Source organism: Sinocyclocheilus anshuiensis, unplaced genomic scaffold (assembly GCF_001515605.1).
Source record: "Sinocyclocheilus anshuiensis isolate Anshui unplaced genomic scaffold, SAMN03320099.WGS_v1.1 scaffold3535, whole genome shotgun sequence".
Taxonomy (NCBI): domain Eukaryota; kingdom Metazoa; phylum Chordata; class Actinopteri; order Cypriniformes; family Cyprinidae; genus Sinocyclocheilus; species Sinocyclocheilus anshuiensis.
In genome coordinates, this window is record NW_015547843.1 from 28,424 (window position 1) to 50,893 (window position 22,470).

At 37.2% G+C, this 22,470-nt stretch overlaps 1 protein-coding gene across 1 annotated transcript in view; it reads left to right on the top strand.

Moving 5' to 3' along the window:
- Nucleotides 1–22,470, top strand: part of LOC107704662 (myotubularin-related protein 13-like) — a gene marked incomplete at both ends in the record, with an annotated part of 49,217 nt that overhangs the window by 20,383 nt on the left and 6,364 nt on the right. Inside the window, 6 exons of the mRNA XM_016507651.1 lie at nt 3,414–3,482; nt 14,436–14,606; nt 15,581–15,852; nt 19,067–19,239; nt 19,667–19,740; nt 22,123–22,318. Of these exons, the coding sequence (XP_016363137.1) occupies nt 3,414–3,482; nt 14,436–14,606; nt 15,581–15,852; nt 19,067–19,239; nt 19,667–19,740; nt 22,123–22,318 (955 nt within the window). The remainder of the gene's footprint in view (nt 1–3,413; nt 3,483–14,435; nt 14,607–15,580; nt 15,853–19,066; nt 19,240–19,666; nt 19,741–22,122; nt 22,319–22,470) is intronic.

The window sequence follows — 22,470 nt, forward strand, 5'->3', positions numbered from 1 at the left end:
TTTTTCAAATATCGGCATTGGCCGATAAGTTTTTCTGTTTGGCTGATGCGTTCGAGGCGGGACTTTTATTTTGACGGCGCTGAGAGCGGCAGCGCCTGAGCACATAGTGCTCACATTCTCCCTTTTGTTCGCCGTCGTCGTAATACGGATAGAAGCCTGTCTAATAATCCGATAGAGGTGTAAACAAAGGAATTAAAATGTATACAAAAAGTATTATAACGATTGCTTTTATATTATTAGTAATAGAAAGGCAAACATTATAATACTTTATCGTTTGCCGTCAGCATTCAGCAAATACGCATTTACATCATTTAAACAAATCTTTGAATGGCTAATGAAAATTTAATTTCACAAACCTTGCAAACTTAGTCGAATCCAGTTGTGAGATCTTGTGAAGTCAAGTGTGCATGTGACCTGCATAATCGCGTGTTCTCTGCATGACTTTCGGTCCGTGCAAATTGAATGCTTTAAACATTAAATGTGATTTCAAATTATGCATTTGCCCACTGTCATATTCATGTCATTTTCACTGTGTGCTGTATGTAAAATGAGTGTTACCTTGGCTTTATTTGAAAAAATATGATTCCCAATGCACACAAACTTCCCAGAATACTGAGTGCTCTGTTGGTTACAGTTTACTTAATTTTTAATGATATTTTTATTAAATATTTATTTATTTGTGAAAAATACTTAATCTAAAGTATAAGTATGTTTATTTTACAAATTTATTTTTTAATCCATTTTCAAATGATTTCAAATTTCTTAAATATTAATTAAAATAAATACAATTATATTATATTATATCGGCCATCGGCCACCCTGCTTTTCAAGATATCGGCATCGGCATTGGCTGTAAAAAAAACAATATCGGTCGACCACTACATACAATATCCAAATGTATGTCATTTCAATGATATGGCCTTTGTGTAGATTTTTAAATATGGCCATCTTTTAGTATGACTGTTGAAATGAAATGTGAACCTGGACCACAAAACCAGTCATAAGGGTCTTTTTAAAAAAAAATAATAATAATAAATAATGAATAAATAAAGCTTAATAAATAAGCTTTCCATTGATGTATGGTTTGTTAGGATAGGACAATATTTGGCCAAGATCTGAGGGTGCAAAAAAATCAACATATTGAGTAAATCACCTTTAAAGCTGTCCAAATGAAGTTATTAGCAATGCATATTACTAATCAAAAATTAAGTTTTGATATATTTATGGTAGGAAATTTACAAAATATCATCATGGAACCATGATCTTTACTTAATATCCTAATGATTTTTGGCATAAAAGAAAAATCGATAATTTTGACCCATACTATGTATTGTTGGCTATTGCTACAAATATACCTGTGCTACTGATGACTGGTTTTGTGCTCCAGGGTCACAAATGGTAAAACTTAACCATTAGTAACATTAAGATTAATGTGTTTATTTCAACATTTACTATTACAAATCCATTTTTAAATTTTAAAGTTTCTTCTTGTTAACATTAGCTAATAAATTATAAATAACTTTTAATGATCAATATAATAATTAATATTAATATTTTTGTTCATTTGCAAAGTATGGTTCAGTACTGTGTGTGTGTGTGTGTGTGTGTTTTCTTTTAATGGTAATGCATTATTTTAGTTTTCATTCAGTATCCATTTTAAAAACTATCGGTTGATTAATCGGTATCGGCCAGTGTGGTCCAAGCTAGCTATCGGTATCTGTATAAAAATTGGTCGACCTCTATCTAAAATGTTTGTTTCTTCATTGGAATGGATTTGCTCACCAGTGGATCCTCTGTAGTGAATGGGTGCCGTCAGAATGAGAGTCCAAATAATAATTGATGGACTGGAATCGTGGATTACTTGTGGATTATCGTGATGTTTTTATCAGCTGTTTGGACTCTCATTCTGACGGCACCCATTCACTGCAGAGGATCCATTGGTGAGCAAGTGATGTGATTTAACATATTATCTGCTATTTTAAGAGATATAGTGACTTCTCTGTGATACCATTTCCTGTTTTCCTGTGTTTTTTCTATCTGCGTGTTGTGCAACATTATTTTTTGGCAAACCAAAGTTTTTAATAAAAGCAGTAAAGCTGTTTTCTTAAAAATTATTGTGAAAGATTATGCCGAACTTCTTAGAGAGGTTTTATTTTCAAGAATTTCATTCATGGTAGACATCCCTTAGACCTGGGTGATCCTGGGACATATCTGGGGACCAGAATATCTTCGACCTGTAAACAACAAATAAGCAACCACTTAGCATCATGATGAGTTTTGCACAGACAAACACCACTAACATTGTCTTCAGGAAAATCTAGTCGGAGCAGGACAAGGTCTCCCCGCAGAATAATTGGGATCTTTTATGGTAAATGATTACAGACTTTGCTCCGAGTTCATTTCCAGTGATTTGATTGTGTACAGAAGCTTAGAATGATGGAACGTTCCAGCTCCTCTGGCAAACGACACAATTCATTCCAAACATGAGAAAGAACTGAAAGAGAAATAGCGCATGCTGCACCATCCATGGGGGGTCAGGCACGCGAGATCTGTGCAGGAACTGATGTTTTAGATTTGCCTCTGTCTTTACATTCAGATGTTTATGCCAGGATGGAGAACAGAGATGGTGACTGGGTTTTGTATAGAAATATAATCCTGGTGTTGCTTCCAGCAGCTTATATAAGACAATATAAAACGTATAAAAGTGACAAATCGTTGAAAAATAAATGTGCTTTTATTGTAGACACAGATTTTGTTTAACAGAGTGCCACATCATACACTACAAATCGTGAATCAGGGACTTTTCATAAAGCTATAAAACCAAGAGCTATTTTTTCATTAAAAAGCTGAGGCATCTGGATTTGACTATTTCCAAGATCCTATTAAAATATAATGTCACTCCCACACCAGTTGATCTTTTTATGCAACAAGTTTTGATTTAATAGCTTTGTCCGGTTTAAATATGACAGTGTCATGTCAGTTAAGAATTTAAAATATGAAATTTCTTCTAAATTGATAATTGGAACAGCCCGAATACTGGCTTTTCCAGTTTGCATGATTATATAAAATATTAAAAGCATATGCATTAAAACAGCTCCAAAGCATTGGAAACCAGCTGAATGGAAGCCAACCCAAAAATAAAGTGCTTGGAAGCCAAGCCAAAAGTAAGCACGACTTCTTTGTTTTTCCATATACAATATGTTTATCCATATTCATTAAAACAAAAATGCGATGCCTGGACATGCAACCAATACTATGACATATTGTCATGCCTTGGTAATGACACTTATATAACATAGGAAAATAGCAAGTGATGTCATGTTTTGTGCACAATTGGCCAAAGCTCTTTTTATCATCAGTTTATATACTTCAGTGATATCGTCTAACATCTCCCTGTCTCTGTTTACCCGCAGGACTGCTCCAGCTCGGAGGAATACACTGTAGCCGCCGCCTTGCTGCCCCTGACAACGGCCTTCTACCGGGTAAGTAAGAGTTGAGGTCAGGCTGACAGCAGGCATACTGGCAGCTCAAGTTACTGGATCCTAATCACAGCACATCAACACTGGCACCAGCGTTCATTAAACCTGGAAGAAGGGAACAATTTCCACCTGTCTCCATCGGCTCAGTTTAACTCTCAAGGCCCCGATATACTTCAAGAATGAACTGTGTAATCCAGCCAAAACGAAGTTTGTTTGGAGTTCATTACGAGAGTTTGAAACAGCTTGTCAGTGCAAACTTTCCAAAACACCTTCAAACTACCATTGATCCATGGCTATTATGCAAGATATTCTCTGGTTCATTTCTTCTGTTCAGTCCGTCGAGATCAGACCTTCACGAGGGAAAACATGAGCATGCTGCAGAGCTGCTTTATAGTAGGGATTGAAGTTGTAATTCCAATTGAAAGCGACGCTGACACTGTTTTTCATGTTTATTTTGTAAAGCTTCTTGCTTTAAAGCAATCTATCTGTAAAGTGCTATAGACAGTAAATGAACATGACTTGACTGGAGTGCAGAATTGCATACCTGGTTCATCCATATCCACATCGTTACGATCAGATGCTTTCTTAACTGCTGTTTTCTCACCACAGTCATTTTTAACCCAGCCAAAACGAAGTTTGTTTGGAGTTCATTACGAGAGTTTGAAACAGCTTGTCAGTGCAAACTTTCCAAAACACCTTCAAACTACCATTGATCCATGGCTATTATGCAAGATATTCTCTGGTTCATTTCTTCTGTTCAGTCCGTCGAGATCAGACCTTCACGAGGGAAAACATGAGCATGCTGCAGAGCTGCTTTATAGTAGGGATTGAAGTTGTAATTCCAATTGAAAGCGACGCTGACACTGTTTTTCATGTTTATTTCGTAAAGCTTCTTGCTTTAAAGCAATCTATCTGTAAAGTGCTATAAATGATGTAAATGAACATGACTTGACTGGAGTGCAGAATTGCATACCTGGTTCATCCATATCCACATCGTTACGATCAGATGCTTTCTTAACTGCTGTTTTCTCACCACAGTCATTTTTAACGTTTATTTTGATATTGAGAGGAAAACGCACAGCACATATTTACATGTTCATATAAAGGCCACTCTTAGAAGCGTGGCATTGCTTGTGTGTAGGCTGCATATTTTGGCCAAATATTTTGTGATTATATATCAATATGACTATAATAATAGTACAACTAATAATAATAATAACTATTAATATTAAATCAAATAAAAAATTTAACAAAATCAGAAATATTGCTATGTAATATCTCACTGTAGAAAATGTATTTAGGAAAAATAATAAAATACATTTATTTTCAGAGTACATCTGTAAAATTACAATACCACTGAAAATTATGTGGTCGGATTCACTTTAAAATAGCCTCATTTTCAGTCAGAAATTGTAGCATCAAGATGTTCACTAAAAGTATATCACTGCTCAGGTATTCCTGAGTAAAACTTCCGTTTACTCCTAAGTGAAGAAGGGAAAAAGAACTTCGCTGTGAGTACATTTAGGCTTTGTGATCCACTCCATTCAGCCCATCGCTGAAGAAAACCACTAAGAAGCATGACAGTCACTCTAGCCTAGTTCGGTTTCGCTGTGGTACAGTGGGAAAAGGGGGAAGTACGGGTTGCAGGATTTGGAGAGCGTCTGGCTTTAAACACCAGTCCATCACGTACCCACATTATAGTTGTCATAGAGACAGACACAACTGACTGTGTTGCTTTTTAATTGTGGGCTGCTCTGTGATCCGTCTGCTGTGCCTCACACTATGCACAGAAGACATGTGATGTAATCAAATATCTCGTTGGTGACCCTCATGTTCGTTTGTGGGACAATAGCACTTGTCTAAGCCTAAGACACCTAACTGTAACACTATACATTATACATTTTCATGGTCAACGTAACCCAAAATCTTACGATAAGATTGTTTCTTCCATCCAGGAATGGGTTTAAATTCCTTTGGGTTTGGAATGACCTGCAGGAAACTATCACTCTAAAAATAACGGTTTGCAGTTTATCAGAAAGTACTGTCAGAAAGACTGTACTTGAAAAGAACTTGAAATTCATACCTTGAAGAGGTTAGAAAGAGCTTCAGATCTTGATGTCAGGACATTGCAGGTAGTTGCCCAGGAGCTGCAAGCACTTGCTATGCACTTGCTAGGGTATTACAGCATATGGCTGCATAGTGGATAGGGCTACATGATTTGGGTGAAAAATCTAATTGCATTTTTCTTTTTTTTTTCTTTTTTTTTTTTAGAAATTGTGGTCGCAAATGTTAAATTTTTTTAAGGTCCAGGTTTGCTTTTATTATTTGTAGGGCTGTACAATTTGGCCAAATGTTGTGATTATATATCAATAATGATAATAATAATAATAACAACAACAATAACAGTAATAATAAAAATAATTATTATTATTATTGTTGTTGTTGTTACTAATAAATATTAAGCAAAATTGTACACTGTTGTAATATTTCACACCAGGAAAAAAAAAATATTTACAAAGATTAATATAATAATACATTTATTTTACATAAAAAAATAGTTGTAGTATTTACTTGAAACAGTTTCCACTCAGAAATTGCTAGCAAATTTCACAAATCCTTACAAAGAAGCAACAAGTAACGTGAAATTTTTAAGTAAAAAGACTGGAATAGTATTTTCTTGTAAAAACCTACTCCCAATATTTTAAATCACAAGTACGGTGTATTTATGTCGCTCACATGCTCTGATTGAGGCAAACGATTCAAGTCTTTCATTAATACATCTGAAAGCTATTTCTTCAAACCTTGAATTTCCTGTTTTTCCATTTTCCTGTTTCACATTTGCCATTTTTATGTAAGAGCCAATCCTGATTAAAGCATTACACTAAAAAGAGCTGACAGTCAGATTTGTGAAGCCCTCACGACGGAGATAAACAGCACGCTCAACAAGAGAGATAAATGACTCCAGAAGGACTCATGCCACTGATTTCCCACAAACCAAAGGCTAAATTATTAAGGTCAACTCAACAAATATATTTTACGTATTACCTGAAATCAATTCTAACCCCAGCAAGATGCACTAAAATGCTGTGCAGTGGCTCTAATCTGTGTTCTGGCTATCCTTAGATGATCTCTGTGTCACACAACAATTAAACCCTCATGCATTTTTCCGTGAGTCTGAGCTCCACATGCCCTCCCCTTCACTCCCAGTAGCCTTGTACTAAACCACACTGCATGTTATTGAGGTTCTCAGTGCAGGCTTGGCAGGAGATAAAGGCTTCCCGCCACTCTACTTAAGGATGACCCAACTGAAGTATGGACATTACCGCAGACAAACTAGAGCTCAGTGTTGCATTTGCGTTCTTGAAGCGCAAGTGTGATCTCTCAATAAGAACACAAGTTGCATGATTCAAGGTATCATTCATAGCACAAATGGCTGAGTTTGAATGATCAATGAGTTATGCATCTGGGATAAGGGTTTGTTTGAATCCCCAACCCTAAGTATGAGTAACTGCAATGCTTGTCTTAGCAAACACCTTTTTTTTTTTTACCTCGGGACCAAAGGGACTCAAAGACTCGACCACAAAGTCAACAAAACAATTCCCACAAAGATCCGCTCCGTTTACAACTACCTCTTTGCCTTGATTTACAACCTAAACCTTTTTCAGCATTGTAAATGAGTGCTTTACGTAACCTGAATAACTCTTAGCTCATTGTTTCTTGGCTTGAGAATGATTTTATGCCACGGATACCTCAAAGTCACCTCAAATGGAGATTTGTAGGACGAAAAACAACTTGACACCCAATACGTCATTGCTTTCCTTGTGAGAAATCACGCGCTCTCACACACGGTCAGGTTTGCCGTAGCAGGTCGAAAGGTTTCTCGCAAGTGATCGGCACGCATCTCATTTAGCCTTTGAGCTCTGATTCATTCTCTTTCTTCTGGGAAATGCTGAGCCTCAGGGCAGTTAATTGATTTTAGTAAGCAAGGTCGTTGACATACTGGGCTGTCATTCACAGATCATCACTCAAATAAAGCCTTCCTGCTCATTGAACAGTTAAAGATGGCATATAAAGACTCTTTACAAGTGTTATAGCAGGGGATACTAGATATGGAAAAAATTAGGTCAGAGTCTGGCTTTTGTTATGCATTTTAGGCTCATTGTATAAACAGCTTTTAAACATAAAATAATTTGTTTGCGACGTGACACAATCACAGTCATTCCAAACATATTTTATGTTTAATAACATCAATTTGGGGCAGGATTTTAGGTCAGTGAGATTTCAATGTGGGTCGGGACCCTGTAAAATGCCACAGTAGTCCAATTAATTCAACTGTCAAAACTTCCTGTTGCTCGACACTTGACACTGCATTTGCATACAATAAATCCAGTCATAAAAATAGAATTTACAGAATAATGCGGAATGTCAAGGAATTTGGTCAATTTTGGATGAACAAATCAAAAGTTGAGCTGTAAACGTAATCAAATCGTGATGTGGTCTGTGAATATTAAAGAGCAAAAATAAATCAAAATATGAAGTCTGCATGTTCTGCGTGCGTGTCTCTGTCAATGATTGGCACAGCTGGCTGCTACACACTTACTCATGCACATGTATTGCTTACTGTGTTTTCAGCATCTGCCATCTCACTATATGAGGACATGAAACCAAACTTCATCTCCAGAGCTGCCCCAAGGCCATGTGTCCACTGAAGTGTTTTTAGCCAGCTGAGAATGCCTGGTGCTCTGCTGAAAAAGCAATGTAAAGTACTTGCTCTGGCCCTTGTTTTAAATGATTTTGTTCCGTTGTTGTGCTTGTTGTTGTCGTCTGTTGCTGCTGTACAAGCAGGATGTGGCGGTTGGTCGGTGTGGTATTTGTCCCGCCCTTCCTTCACTGTGATTGGACGGCTGGTTGAAATGTGACAGTGATGAGCGCTGGGTTTTACCCCAAATTTGAACATTCTTCAACTTTCACCACCGAGAAAAAACACCCTGAGCGCGTAGCACTCAGCATGAAATAAACTTTCAGCGCATTGTCACACTCCTGCCGTCTTAAAAAACGTAGTGCTCCCACTGAAAACATTTGAAAGCCTTTGGTGGGCACACGGCCTAAGAATTTTTACCATTTCATTTGAGTTATATTATATACACATAGAAATTTAAAGGGTTAGGGTTTCATGACAACCTTTCAAAATAAAAGTTTGGTTTAACTTGAACTTAAAGAAATTGTGAAAAATATATTACTAATATATTAGTAATAACAATAATAATAATACAACTTTTAAAACTTAATTTTTTAAGAATTTAATTTTAGCAGCAAACCTGTCATGCAGCACTTTGTTTGCAAAAAGGGATTATTCAATTTTCATTTGATTTACATTTTAAAAGATTAATAAAAATGCTGGTGTTTTATGTCTTTTACTAATTATTACCACTAATAATTATATATATTTACATTTAGTCATTTAGCAGACGCTTTTATCCAAAGCGACTTACAAATGAGGACAATAAAAGCAATCAAAATCAACAAAAGAGCAGTGATATGCAAGTGCTATAACAAGTCTAAGTTAGCCTGAGAATTAGTATTTATATTATTATTATTATATTGAATCAATAATCCAGAAAAAATGTGAGAGAAAACAGAATTTCTGCAAAAATTAAAACATTTCATAAGGCCCCGTTGTTGTACATATTTGAATAAAATTGTTAAAGTTTTATGAATTTAACTGATTAGACTGATTACAATTTAATTAAAACATCAAATGCAGAATTTGGGAAAAAATAAACTGGAATTTAGGAATATATAAAATTTTATGGATGGATGGAGTGGATGGATTTTTCAGACGTTTTGTTATGATGTATGTATATTCTTGTATTTGTGAGAATATGAGAGTTGTTCTTTGCACTTTCACTTGGTTAGCTGGCTCATTGTGACATTCCTCCAGCACATTGTCGTCTTTCCCAGAGGGCTATGCTGTTCTGTAGTCAAGGTCTGCATGCCATGGGACATGGGAACATACTCAACAAGCTCTCTTTCGGTGAGCCGTCTGTTTGTATTTGAGTGAATAGTCAATCTCAAAACATTACCCCACTCTCAACCGAGATCGTCAGGTGTCATTGTTGCTGCACTGTAAAGTTATGTCTGCTGTGACGACTGGGAAGGTTGTAGATCTTCCAGGAGCTTATTTTGTTCTGAGTGTGCACCTGTAGCATGTTTATGAGTGTACATCATCCTGTACTGGTGTAGTCTGTCTTGAGATGTTGATGGGAGTGTTTAAAATTGCTCTTCTCACACTCACAATGCTGTGCTACGTGGTCATGAAAACTTATAGTTTGATTATTTTATACAGTGTATGTAGCATTTCTGATTTATTTGTTCTTCTGTATTTTTTTGTCCTATTAATTGGAATTTAATCGCTGCTGTTTACTTGACAAGAATTAGCTATAAAATTTCTATAGTATCAAAAAATGTTGGTATCATAAAGACCTTATTTAAAGCAAAATTACCTATATTGTGAGATACCGTAAAATAAAATTACTCCTATCTCAGCATAAATCTGTTAATTGTGAAAAATGCAATTTGTTAAAAATGGAATATGATTCAAATATGCTGTAAAATTTGCGAAATTCACTTAGTTAAAATGTACGAGATTGGTATGAGTACAAGTTTTCTGCAAATGAGGAGTTGTCTAATTAAATATGCACTAACTTGCATACAAAGAACAAAAATCTGAACATTGGATGAAGCCAAGTTATTTATTTTTTTCATTTTGTTGACATGTTAGAGTCAAATGTGTTTACAGAGAGGATCTTGGATATGAACAGCCATAAAAAAACATAAATAAAATGTAAAAAAAACCCGGCAAAGTTTGTAAAGTTTGGTGTGTGTAAGTGCTGCTGAAGTCAAGATTTTTAGCTTAGTGTGGGAGAAAAATCCCATTTTGAGAAAACGGCCTTTAAAGGTATGTATTGTAATTGAAATCTACAGACACAAATCTAAAAAGTCCTATAAAAGAAACACTTAACAGTGTATTTTGAATGTTTTCTTTCCACTAGCCTGAAAAATACTTTATGTAAAGCCAAAAAGCCCAAAATCTCAAAACCGACAGATGCATGAAAAACGTGTCTCACCTTAAAAGATTTTTAGCTTAGTGTGGGAGAAAAATCCCATTTTGAGAAAACGTCCTTTAAAGGTATGTATTGTAATTGAAATCTACAGACACAAATCTAAAAAGTCCTATAAAAGAAACACTTAAAAGTGTATTTTGAATGTTTTCTTTCCACTAGCCTGAAAAATACTTTATGTAAAGCCAAAAAGACCAAAATCTCAAAACCGACAGATGCATGAAAAACGTGTCTCACCTTAAAACCTTGTTATCCAAATGAATGAAAATTTGATATGCAATTGAAATACATACATTTAAATATAACTTAATATGCCATATTAATATGATAATAGGAATGGTCCAGTTTTGACCATCGTACCACTTGCACTGACTGTCACATGCTGCATAGATCCACGTGACTGTATTATGGGAAAGGGAGATATTTTCCATTGTGTTTGTCAGTAAATAATGTCATGTCTGTATTTGTTATGTAAAGTATCAGTTATCTGTCTTAAAATAATAAATGAATGTCATTTGTGCATACAATTGTGGTTTGAATGTACCACGAATGTCTCTGGCACTGTCTGCAGCAGGCAAGGGTTTCAGCCACAGTTCAGCAGAAATGGTTTTGGGGTGTTTGTTGTCGTCGAGGCGTTACATTAATTTCTTGTCAATTCACGAGCTAGCATAACCCTGCCATGGCTCTCGCTGACCATAGCTTGACCTTCTCCTGTTTACTTTGCATTGTGGGACATGATTACAGCATGTCCTGCATACCGATGGGCCAGACGGCTCTGTTTGTTCAACCATTTAACATTTTGCCCTGATGTTCTTTGTTGCTTTTCTTGTTTGACATAAATCATAATTGTAAATGCGCTGTTTAATCCTAGATGTCTTTTAGCTCACATAGACTTGCAAATGGAATGTCTCTTAGGATTAAGTAAGCAGGGATTTGTTCCATAATGTTGGTAAATCATTACCCTGTGCTGTTCATGGATCACAGTGAGATCTTTTTTTTTTCTGACACAAATTAAGCATTTGCTTTTTATCCCTATTGGGAAATTCAACAAAAAAAAACACTGCCAGAAGCGGCCAAGGTCAACCTGGTTGACCTTCTTGGTCAAGGTGGCTGGAGCTGATAGGCCATCTTGGACCAAAAACAAACCAGCCACCATGTTCTTAAACCATCTTTATCTCAAGGGTTCAGAATGGAAGCAATATGCAGTGAAAAAGAATCAAAAAGTCTCTTTTTAGAAGAAGGTTGGTGATTTGGTGTGACATGAGCAAAAACACCTACTGACATCCAACAGTTGAGACCTCTATTATTTAGAAGAAAGACAATCAAAATGTCTTCTACTCATTAAAGGGCATCAGTTTTAACTCCACATCTCCTGCCCGCCATTAAACACTTTCATTAAGTCTGATCAAATAGATTCCCCCCTGGAATGCAACATCTTGACATGTGCTCTGTTGTCAAGGCTGTACAGTTGGAAGAGGTCAAACTGACCCCCTCACATCTGCTGTTGGAGAACCGGCAAATCTGCACACATCCACCTCCATCTGCTGCCAGTCACAACCATGTTGAAGACAAATAATACTACTCTGGCAGTTTGTTCCTGGTCCGCATCCTACAATAACAACTGCACTGATTCTCCTGCTGCATTTCTTGCCACTTTTTCACTCAGCTCCATCTGTATGTAAGCATTGAGGAAATGGGGTCTAGACAGCCTCAGAATATCTGCAAGTTCTCAAAACTTCAACCTGGCCATCTTTAGCTATATCTGCTAGAATTATGGATGAGCTGGATTTATCAGCACAGCTTGACGTGGATAAGTCGGTGTTATAGGGTCTCCTGGTGTTGAAATACATATTAGACATTCCAGACTACATAGGGAAAGATCAACTGTCCAAACAAACCTTGACATTAATGTCTTTGTTGTTACTTTCCCAGTGAAAGAGTGGGAAAATGCATATATGTCAAAGTGAAACAGCCTTCAGATATAAAGGGATTTTATACATGATTGGGTTTGGATTTATTGAAACAGCAAAAGGGGCTTTCCAATTGCCTCTGCTGATGTGATCTTGAAGCCATTCGCTTTCAGAGGTTGTGACCCAGTTTGCATGCTGTCTGTTGTAAATAGTATGCACTGGTTGGAGCTGATACACGACCACAATAAACAAAGCAGCTACCATCTTCCTGAACCATCTTTATTTCAAGGGTTCAGAATAGCAGTGATTTGCAGTGAAGAAGCATCAAGAAGTCTCTTTTTTTTTTTTCAACGAACGTTTGTGATTTGAGGTGGCCTGAATGACATAATACTGGACAGGGATGCAACAAGTTTGCATTTAGTACACCTCACTTCATGTAATGTAAATTCTGTAAGTTTAGATGGTGTACTATTTCAAATGCATCCATGCATTCTTGTTCATATATCATTACCTACAACTTGTTGTGATATAGTAGAGGAGTTTGATGGTTCTCTTACGACATTGTTTATTAATAGCAAATAGCAGTGAGACCAAATCAGCCCCAGCAGTTTTTAATGCAGGAAAAATGTTAAAAGAATTGCATCAAACTAGGGGTGTGCGATATATATCGTCTGCAATAATATCGTAATTGTTGTTTTAACGATGTGCGATTTGACATTATCGAGTATTTTGCAAAAACCATTCTGTACAGAGCGCACGCATACATTACGTGAAGTCTAGACTAGTGCGTGTGTGCATTTAGTGTTTTCTTTCACTGCATGATTCAGTCTAATAAAATGCATTTAGAATGATCACAAATTCAAGACATGATGGCAGAAAATGTATATATTTATACCACTTAATATAGTTACTCAATTTCACACGAAGAGTGCCGTTTTTCTCAAAAAAATACCATGATTACAAATGTGACATTGAATTCAATAAACAATAAGTTAATTAAGAGACTTACGTTTTAGACACCATATTGCTTGTTTATATCGAGATATTTTTTGTCAATATCGCACACCCCTACATCAAACACAGTGTACAACAGAGGTTTGTGGAATTAAATATGTCCCAACACTAGCGTATTGTCTTTCTACATCCTCAAATGTATGTACTTTTTATCACCAGTGAAGCACATACTTTTAGTGCCTAGTAAAGTATGCTAATTGGGACACAGCCAGAATCTGTTCTTGCTTATTACGTTTGCCTCCGTCTTTCCATTGCTGCTGATTTTTCTCTTTCCCTCTTTCCATCTGCCGTTTCACTTATGATTGTGGTTTGGTTAACTGTAAGGAAACTAAGTAGCAAAGACAGTTTGTCATAACGTATGTTCAGAGGTTTTGAGAAGAAGACATTAGGATGGTAATTTAATCTGAGGTGTGAGCTGTACAGACCAATGGAAGGTGAGAAAAACGTCATGCATGGTGTGCAATCCACTAAGTTCTACATCCGTATGTGCAAATACAATAAATACAGCCTTCATAGCTTTAGCAGATGTCCTTTAGAGTCAGTAAGCAGCCCACAGGTGATCTGGTTTGCGTCGGAAAGCACAGAAAAACACTAGGGTCATGTTTTCAAAGTCTTGCTTTGCAATCTCTCTGTATGAGGCATACTGTATGTGTTGAGAACATTATGACCACTAAAAATGACAGATTGCTCCTAAAACCATTGGCAGCAGTGTGTTACTTTCCTGTTTTCACCACGCTTTTTTAATGGTCTCCTTTACACGGGCCGTACAGCCCAGTTGGTTTCATGAGCTGTGAGGACCCCAGCTCGGCTGATTTGACCTGTTATATAGACAGTAGCAGGCACTGTGTTTATCTTAGCAGGCTGCCAGAGTTCACATTGTGTTGCCCGCTGATCCATCATCTTGCTTACAGAAACTGGCAGCTGGCGTGGACCAGTTCGCCTACACCTGCATACAAGACCATCCCATCTGGACCAATCAGCAGTTCTGGGAGGCCACCTTCTACTCTGAGGTGCAAAACCAGATCAGAGCGCTTTACCTCACCGCCCCTGAGGAAAAACAACTCCTCACCGCCAAGATCAAGGTAAAGTCTTGAAATCGACTTTTTTGTTTGACTAATCCCTAAATTTATGAAATATGATTTATTTAAATTTTTTTAAATGCAATTAATTTAATGCAATGATATGAATACACATATTCTGTTTTTAATTTCTGAACTAAATTTTATTTTAAATTTTATTTTTAAATATATATTTTAAATTTAAATTTTGTCTTAAAATCTCAGATAATTTCACCTTTCATGACAAGACAAGGTTAGCTTTTTAAAGGGATAGTTCACCCAAAAATGAAAATGTGATGTTTATCTGCTTACCCCCAGGGCATCCAAGATGTAGGTGACTTTGTTTCTTCAGTAGAACACATTTGATGATTTTTAAGTCCAACCGTTGCAGTCTATCAGTCGTATAATGCATGGCAATGGTAACAAAATCTATGAGAGTAAAAAAAACATGCACAGACAAATCCAAATTAAACCCTGCGGCTCGTGACGACACATTGATGTCCTAAGACACGAAACGATCGGTTTGTGCCAGAAACCGAACAGTATTTCTATAATTTTTTACCTCTAATACACCACTATGTCCAACTGTCTTTGGACGCGCGCACACAGCATCCGGTGCATGAGGTGTGTACGCGCTCTGGCGTAGTTTACGTTAATGAGTGTGTTGATATCCAGCCGAAGAGCAATCAACCATAACTTCAGGGATATTTATGAATTATAATTTGTAGGTTTACTTAAAATAGGTTTTAAGAACATCAAAAACAATTGTGAAAACAATTAAGATTTAAGTATTTAAAGGGGTCATATGATGCGATTTCAAGTTTTCCTTTCTCTTTGGAGTGTTACAAGCTGATTGTCAAGTTAGACAAAACGCGGCTGGTTTTGATAGAGATCGACACAGAACTTAGCTAGCATTGACCCTGGCACAACTTCAGTAGAAAAGGGATATCATTTAACCCTGTTTCTCATCTCTTCATCTGACCATCTTTCTTCATCAGGAACAGAGTACACTGTCCACAGCATCCAGTGAGTCAGAACGAACCGCTATGGACCTCGCAGCAGAGCAGTTACGTGCTTGGCCCAGTCTCAGCAAAGAGAAGCAGCAGGAGCTGGTGAAGAACGAGGAGAGCACAGTGTTCAGCCAGGCCATTCACTACGCCAGCCTGATGGTCTACCTGCTCGTACCGCTGGACACCAGCAAAGTCAAGCTGCTGCGCTCCACACCTGCAGCCGACTGGGAGAGCGGCAGCAACAGCATCCTCACGAACAGGCAAGAGACTTCCTTCTACAATTCCTTGCAGAATATATGTTATTTACCATACATTCATGCATTTAGCACGTTTTTATCCGAAGCAACTTACATTTCATTCAAGGCACACATTTCTGCTTTCCTTGAGAATCGAACCCATGACATTGGCATTGCTACTGTTTGAGTTACTGGTTATCTCTGCTGTTTCACTTTACTGAATGCAGTTTTCCAACCACTTAAACTCGAAATAAAACATTTAATATGCCATTTTAGCTCAGAACATGCAAATAAAATAATACATTTAAAAGTTAAGTATGCTTCCTGCAAACTCATTTGCCTTACGATTGACCTCTACCTGCAAATCATTAAAATATCTTCCACATTTTCTCCACAAAGTTTAATGGATCATTGTGCAAGTTGTGAATCTGAAGTTAGAGCGAAAGGAAGAAAGGAAAAATGTGTGTTTCGGTGTCCAATTCAGGAAGTCCAAACCACTACAACAAACCTCCCACACACTGATTAATAAAGGTCGTCACTCAGAATTCTCTGTGCGATCAAGGAGAACCCACTTAGAGGTCAGTGATCATGTATGAAGGAGATTCAGTACAGATTAAAGATGCAGCAGCCCATATAATGTGAAGGATTATGAGGATGGAATGAAATAATCTCAAAAGGAACCGGGTGAAAGAAATTTACACTTTGTCAAAAGACTTAATATTAACTCATTATAGCAGAGATGTGGGAGAATATTTTGTGCTCAAATGAGATCTGAAATCTGAGCAAATGAATGCTGCCCCCAACTCATAAACACAATAAATATAGTGAAATATGTGGGCTATGTGCATTTAAAATTATAGTGCATAATATTAAGTAAAACCCCTAGGCTTTTTTTTTTTTTTGCCAATTATAAAACTTAGCCTACAGTATAAATCATTATGTGTGTTTAGATGTGGCTGCTTTATTCAGTGTCTGGACGATCTGGAGATAAACCACTGAAATCAATTACAGCTTTAATAATGGAGTTTGTGAAGAAGAACATTTTGTGGCACTATTTGAAAACTGTTGAACCAGTTTCATTTGACTAACTTGGAGCTAATCTGAGCAGAAGAGTCAGCCAAAGTGTTCAAATCAGAGATCATTTTGCCAAAGGTGGTTCTTAAAACTTTAAAAAATATTTCAAGCACAGTTTGCTTTATACCATTACATAATCATTTGAAAATAATTAAAATCGGTTTCATTGCTTTGAAATAAAAATGTCACAGAGAAGCAAAATTTCAATGTGTCATTTGTAGTCCTGTAAAGTAAGAGAACTGGTTATGGCTCTAAACACTTTTGCAGGTCAGTGGTGCTCCAGTACATCTGGCATACATCAGATCAGTTCAAATGGAAAAGACGCACAGCAGGGGCTGAAGGTTGTCTTTTCACCTTGGTTACGAAACACACATTCCAATATAAATCAGCTTGATTGTTTCTCAGCGTCTTCAGCAGAAAACTATACAGTTGATTCAGTCAGTGAGCAAGAATGTAAATAGAAGTAGCCTGGTGTAGTTCCTCAAGAGTCCTATCCAGTTATACACCACATCCTTCTCAGCCCCTCCGGTAGCCGGGGTGCTGCTCTGCTTCAGCAGAACCATGAAATGAGTTGGCCGTTTGTGGAGGGAGCACTCAGCCATAACCAAAAAAAGATGGAGGGATCGCGATGTAGAGCTTTGTAGTAATAATAATATGTGTGAGTTTTGGGAGGCTTCATAGTCAAAACAGGTGATGTTTGGCCAAATGCATGTCTCTAGAGTTGATCTTTCCCTCCTCCTGTCCTTTTCTCTTCCTCTCAGAAAATGTTCAAGGCCAATAACGGCACACTGAGAGTTTTAAGTGCTAGTCTCAGATGTCACGTTTTCTTTCTCCTCACTAATTTTTAATTAGTGGTGTTTGATATGGCAAGCATAACATTTTAGTTTCACTTGCACCTAGGATTAGGGAATTTTGTAAATGACTCCTCAAATTATGTCTTTTGTTGAGAAGTATGCTATTACTTTACCATTTTCACCTGCCAGACAATAAAATAGGAAAAAATCCTTTAAGGCAGGAATCCACTAACTTTTTTGTCAGCCAAACTGCTGAGACATAAAATATTTATTTGAAATAAGAGATTTGAATTTAATATTTCAACACATAGGCATTTTCACTGTTCTCTGATGTTGATCATATAAAAAAAAATGAATATTATTTATTTATTTATTAGAAGTAGAAGTAGTGTTTTAACTGTAATTATAACATAAAGACGGTAAAGACAGTAATATATTACTGTTGTAAATTACAAATGTACCGTAAAATAAAAAACAAATATATGATTATAAGACTATACAGTTATTTAACTAAAATGAAGCATTTGATTTGACAACCACACTCAGCTATATCATGATTATTGTGCAGCCCCATATATTTATTTTAATTTTACATTCAATATAATTAATAATTAGCTTTTCATCAACTCAAACTCCCGTTTGGGAAACCCTGCTTTAAGGCCCTAATATATTTAATTTTCAGTGTCCACTCCGTCTCACACACAGTTATGTGCGCAATCCTTTTAAAATATACTCCACTGATTGTGATCGTATGAACGCGTTCAGCATCACTGTGCTGATAATGAAAATTGCGTCACGCTCATTGTACGAGAGCTGGAGCTGAAAACAGACAATGGATGTATACTTTTGGCTTTTGGAAGAACCCGAGATTTGGGGTTTTGACCCAGATCCATGTACGGTTCTGCAAGAGTGAACACAAATCAGATTTTCTTAATAAAATGTAATAATCTCATTCAAGATTTGTTAATGAAAAGTTCTTCTGCAAAAGTTGCATTGATTGGGGAAAATCCGTATTGCCTAGTTTTACTATAGACTTGATTTATTTTCTGCCTGAAATGTCAGGAACTGCTCTCTCTATTTGTAAACAGAGTTAGGGAATTACATCACTTTTCCACCAGCACAATGTGCACTAAGACCAGGAGATATCAGAGCCGTCCGCTTCCTAACCGTGGTATTTCAGACCAATTGTGTGCAACAGACTAAACAGACATTGAATTGTGATGGGTCGGTAAACTAAAGTAGCAGAGTTACATCAAAGCTTTTTAAATAGCTCTGTGTTATTTTAAGAATATTGAGAGTAACATTGCTGTTGTTGGTTGTGTTGTGTTGTGTTTAAGTCTGCAATATAACTAGTGTTGTGCAATAAACAGTATTGCAGGGAGTGTGGCCGAGAGCTTTGACACTGAGAGCGGATTTGAAGACTCTGAGACCAGTGATGTTGCCAACTCTGTGGGGAGATTCATCTCTCGTTTCATTGACAAAGTGTGCACAGAGAGTGGAGTGACACAGGATCATATCAAGGGTCTGCATAGTATGATTCCAGGTAAAACACTGTGTGCACACTCACTCAACACAGAGTGTTTATACTTTTATTACACCTGTCTAAGTACTGAAACATTTTGACAGCTGTACACAGACATGAACTTGCATAATATATAATGTATATTTTTGTATATTTTCAAAGGTTGTAAGTGCTCACCATTTTTACTAGTTGATTTCAGTAGTCCTCTCTTGTGAGAAATGAGTTTATTGCTTCACAAATACTCTTTGTGGTCAGAACTGCATGGAAAATAATTATTGTACATTATTTTAAAAATGCAATTCAAAGTAGATGGACTCACTCTGAAGGACAATTCAATATATTAAGCGGTTTTGGTAGGAAAATTAAACTGAAATGGATAGTACTGTGACCCAGTGACCCTAACCTGTCCACAAAGTTTCCTGAATCAGGTATTTATCTGTTTCTTCAGGTCTTGTGGCAATGCAGATGGAGACTTTAGAAACGGTTCATAGAGAAAGCAGAAGACTGCCTCCCATTCAGAAGGTAAGAACTTGCTCTCCACTAGTGAAAGCTATTTCAAAGCTTGTATGTCATTGGGTTTGTTGTGCTACCATTTTGTCAGAATTATTAAAGTAGCGGCACTCACTTAAAGGGGTCATATGATGCTGCTAAAAAGAACATTATTTGAGTTTGTTCTTTTAATGAATTGGTCAAAATGACTCAAGAGTCAAACATTAATGGATTAAATCATTCTAACGACTCTTCAACTGAAAGGAACAGTTCACCCAAAAATGTAAATTTGCTGAAACTTTACTCACCCTCAGGCCATCCAAGATGTAGATGAGCTTGTTTCTTTATCACAACAAATTTAGAGAAATGTAGTATTACCAAAGTCCCTTTAAGGCAAGTCGTGTCACTCAGCGGCCATCTTTGGAACACCTCTCAGGCATGCAAGTGCAGCTCCTATCTCTTTGAATGGGGAAACATCAAATTCTCCAAAACTGTTCGCCAAGCTTACGATAACCAATGAAATCTGACAACTGTATCATAAACGTTGTTTATTTTGCTCAAATAGCGTTATTTTTCAGGCTAGACCAGCCAGTGCGCATGTGCAGTCCTAGGCGCATGTCTCAGAACGCTTACTGTTTCTATAGCAACCAGAACTTCTACAGTGACGCGCTGACTTTACCAATTAGGGATTGGTTCTTTTGCTCAGAAGGCGGGGCTTCATTCGATAGAGTGGCCATATTGAGTGTTTAATTTTTCCCCATTCAAAACTATACGAGTGACACGTCTTGGGTATTCTATATTATTTGGTATTACGTCACTTGTTCACCAGTAGATTCTCTGCAGTGAATGGGTGCCATCAGAATGAGAGTCTAAACAGCTGATAAAAACATCAAAATAATCCAAAAGTAATCCAAGTACACATGGAGACGCATTTAGCTGTATAAGGAAAATGTTTGTATCGTATCGGCGTTTCGTCCAGACAGATCTGGCATTTTGGGAGCCTGAAACCGCGTCCCAGAGTGAATGAATCTGAAAACGACACCCTTGCTTTTCGTGTGTACAGCCAATCCGTATATTTTGTGAAACGATGATGTCATCACCCCACGTGTATACAGTGCGCAAGGTTTATGGCATGCTCCAAGTCTTGTTCGCCATTTTTAGTGTATCTCTGTGGCAGAATTACAGCGCCACATACTGGTCTGGCATGTATACTACATTGTTTTGAGTCGGTTTCAGTGGTTTTGTGTGTATGCAGATATTTTTGAGAAGACGCTGTGTTTACGGATTTCTTTTTAGAACGAAGAAAAAAAGATCGGATGGGGAAAGCTGGCTTCGTGTGGATGAGCCCCAAGTAACTGCAGTCTGTCAATTAATGTCTTGTGAAGTGAAAAGCTGCATGTTTGTGTGAAATCAATCCATCAAGATGTTTTTGTTCTTTTACTTCAAACTGTTGATTCCAGCTAAAATAGGAGTCCCCTATACATAATATTGCTTTTCCCAGTCATCTCGTCTGAATCAGGAGAGAAATATGCACAGATCAAGTATTGCTTACAAGCAAAAACAGTCCAAATCAGTTCTTAACAAATATGAACAACAGGGGATGTGTACAAGGTTTGTGAAACTTGCTGACTAGTTCTCCATGAGATGATGTGTAGTTAAAGATACACATTTTTGCAACAGTTTTTTGTATTATAAGATATAAATCTATTATTTAAAACATTAAAATGCATCAAAAACTTTGACTTCAGTGAAAACCTAAAATCGTGTGTAGTCAAAGCTGATGATAAATGGAGACACTTCTAAGCTGCTTTGGTTGAAGAGGGAATTCTAGCCTGGATAAAGTCCTGGTTTCTGTACAGGACCAAGTTAGTTTTTCGGAAGAATTAGTGTTTATTAGTGTGCAAATCCAGAGAAGTAACTGATGGAGAACCCAACTGGCATCCCCAGTGTGAGGTGGACTGTTCTTCTAATACCGCAGATTTCCACATAACAAATACTTGCTGTAGTTCCCAATTTTATTTTATTTTTTTTAATCGGCTGTTTCAGTTCTTGTCACCCTTCTGGATCCAACTAATGAGCTAGATAATGACACCAGGACAGGGCCAGGACAGAACACGCTTTCTGGACAATGTAAAAATTGATTGGTTGTGTCTCTGGTGGTAAACAGACAAGGCTTGAGTGTGATTACTGTGCCTGGAACTAAACCTAATAAATGATGCTTACTCCATCATAAAGAGAATCGTTTGTTGTCTGTCAAAAAGCAGACCACAAAGACTTGGCTTTTTTTCTGGTCCAAACTGAATAACAGTGTAATCTTATATTTCTGTTTAGGAGAAAGATAGTGAACAATCATCTCCGTATCAAAGCATTTGCTCCTGGTCTTCAGCAGACTCTAATGACAATGATTTTTCCCAGCCCAAGATCCTGCGGCCTGCCCTGCTACCCGGAGAGGAGCTGGTGTCCGAGGGGCTACGGGTGGTCTTGGACCCTGATGGTCGAGAAGAGGCCACCGGAGGGCTTCTGGGAGGGCCACACATCCTGCCAGCAGAGGGAGCACTCTTCCTCACCACTTACCGTATCGTTTTCAAAGGCACTCCTCATGACCCACTAGGTAAAGACAATTTTGTGACTTTACGGAATTCTTTCTTGAATTTTGTGATCTATTTTCCCGAATATCAGAATGATTGCATATGTGACACTGATTTTATACAACAGTTCAATCAGCAGGTAGTTAATATTAGACATTTTAGAAACAATATTGTC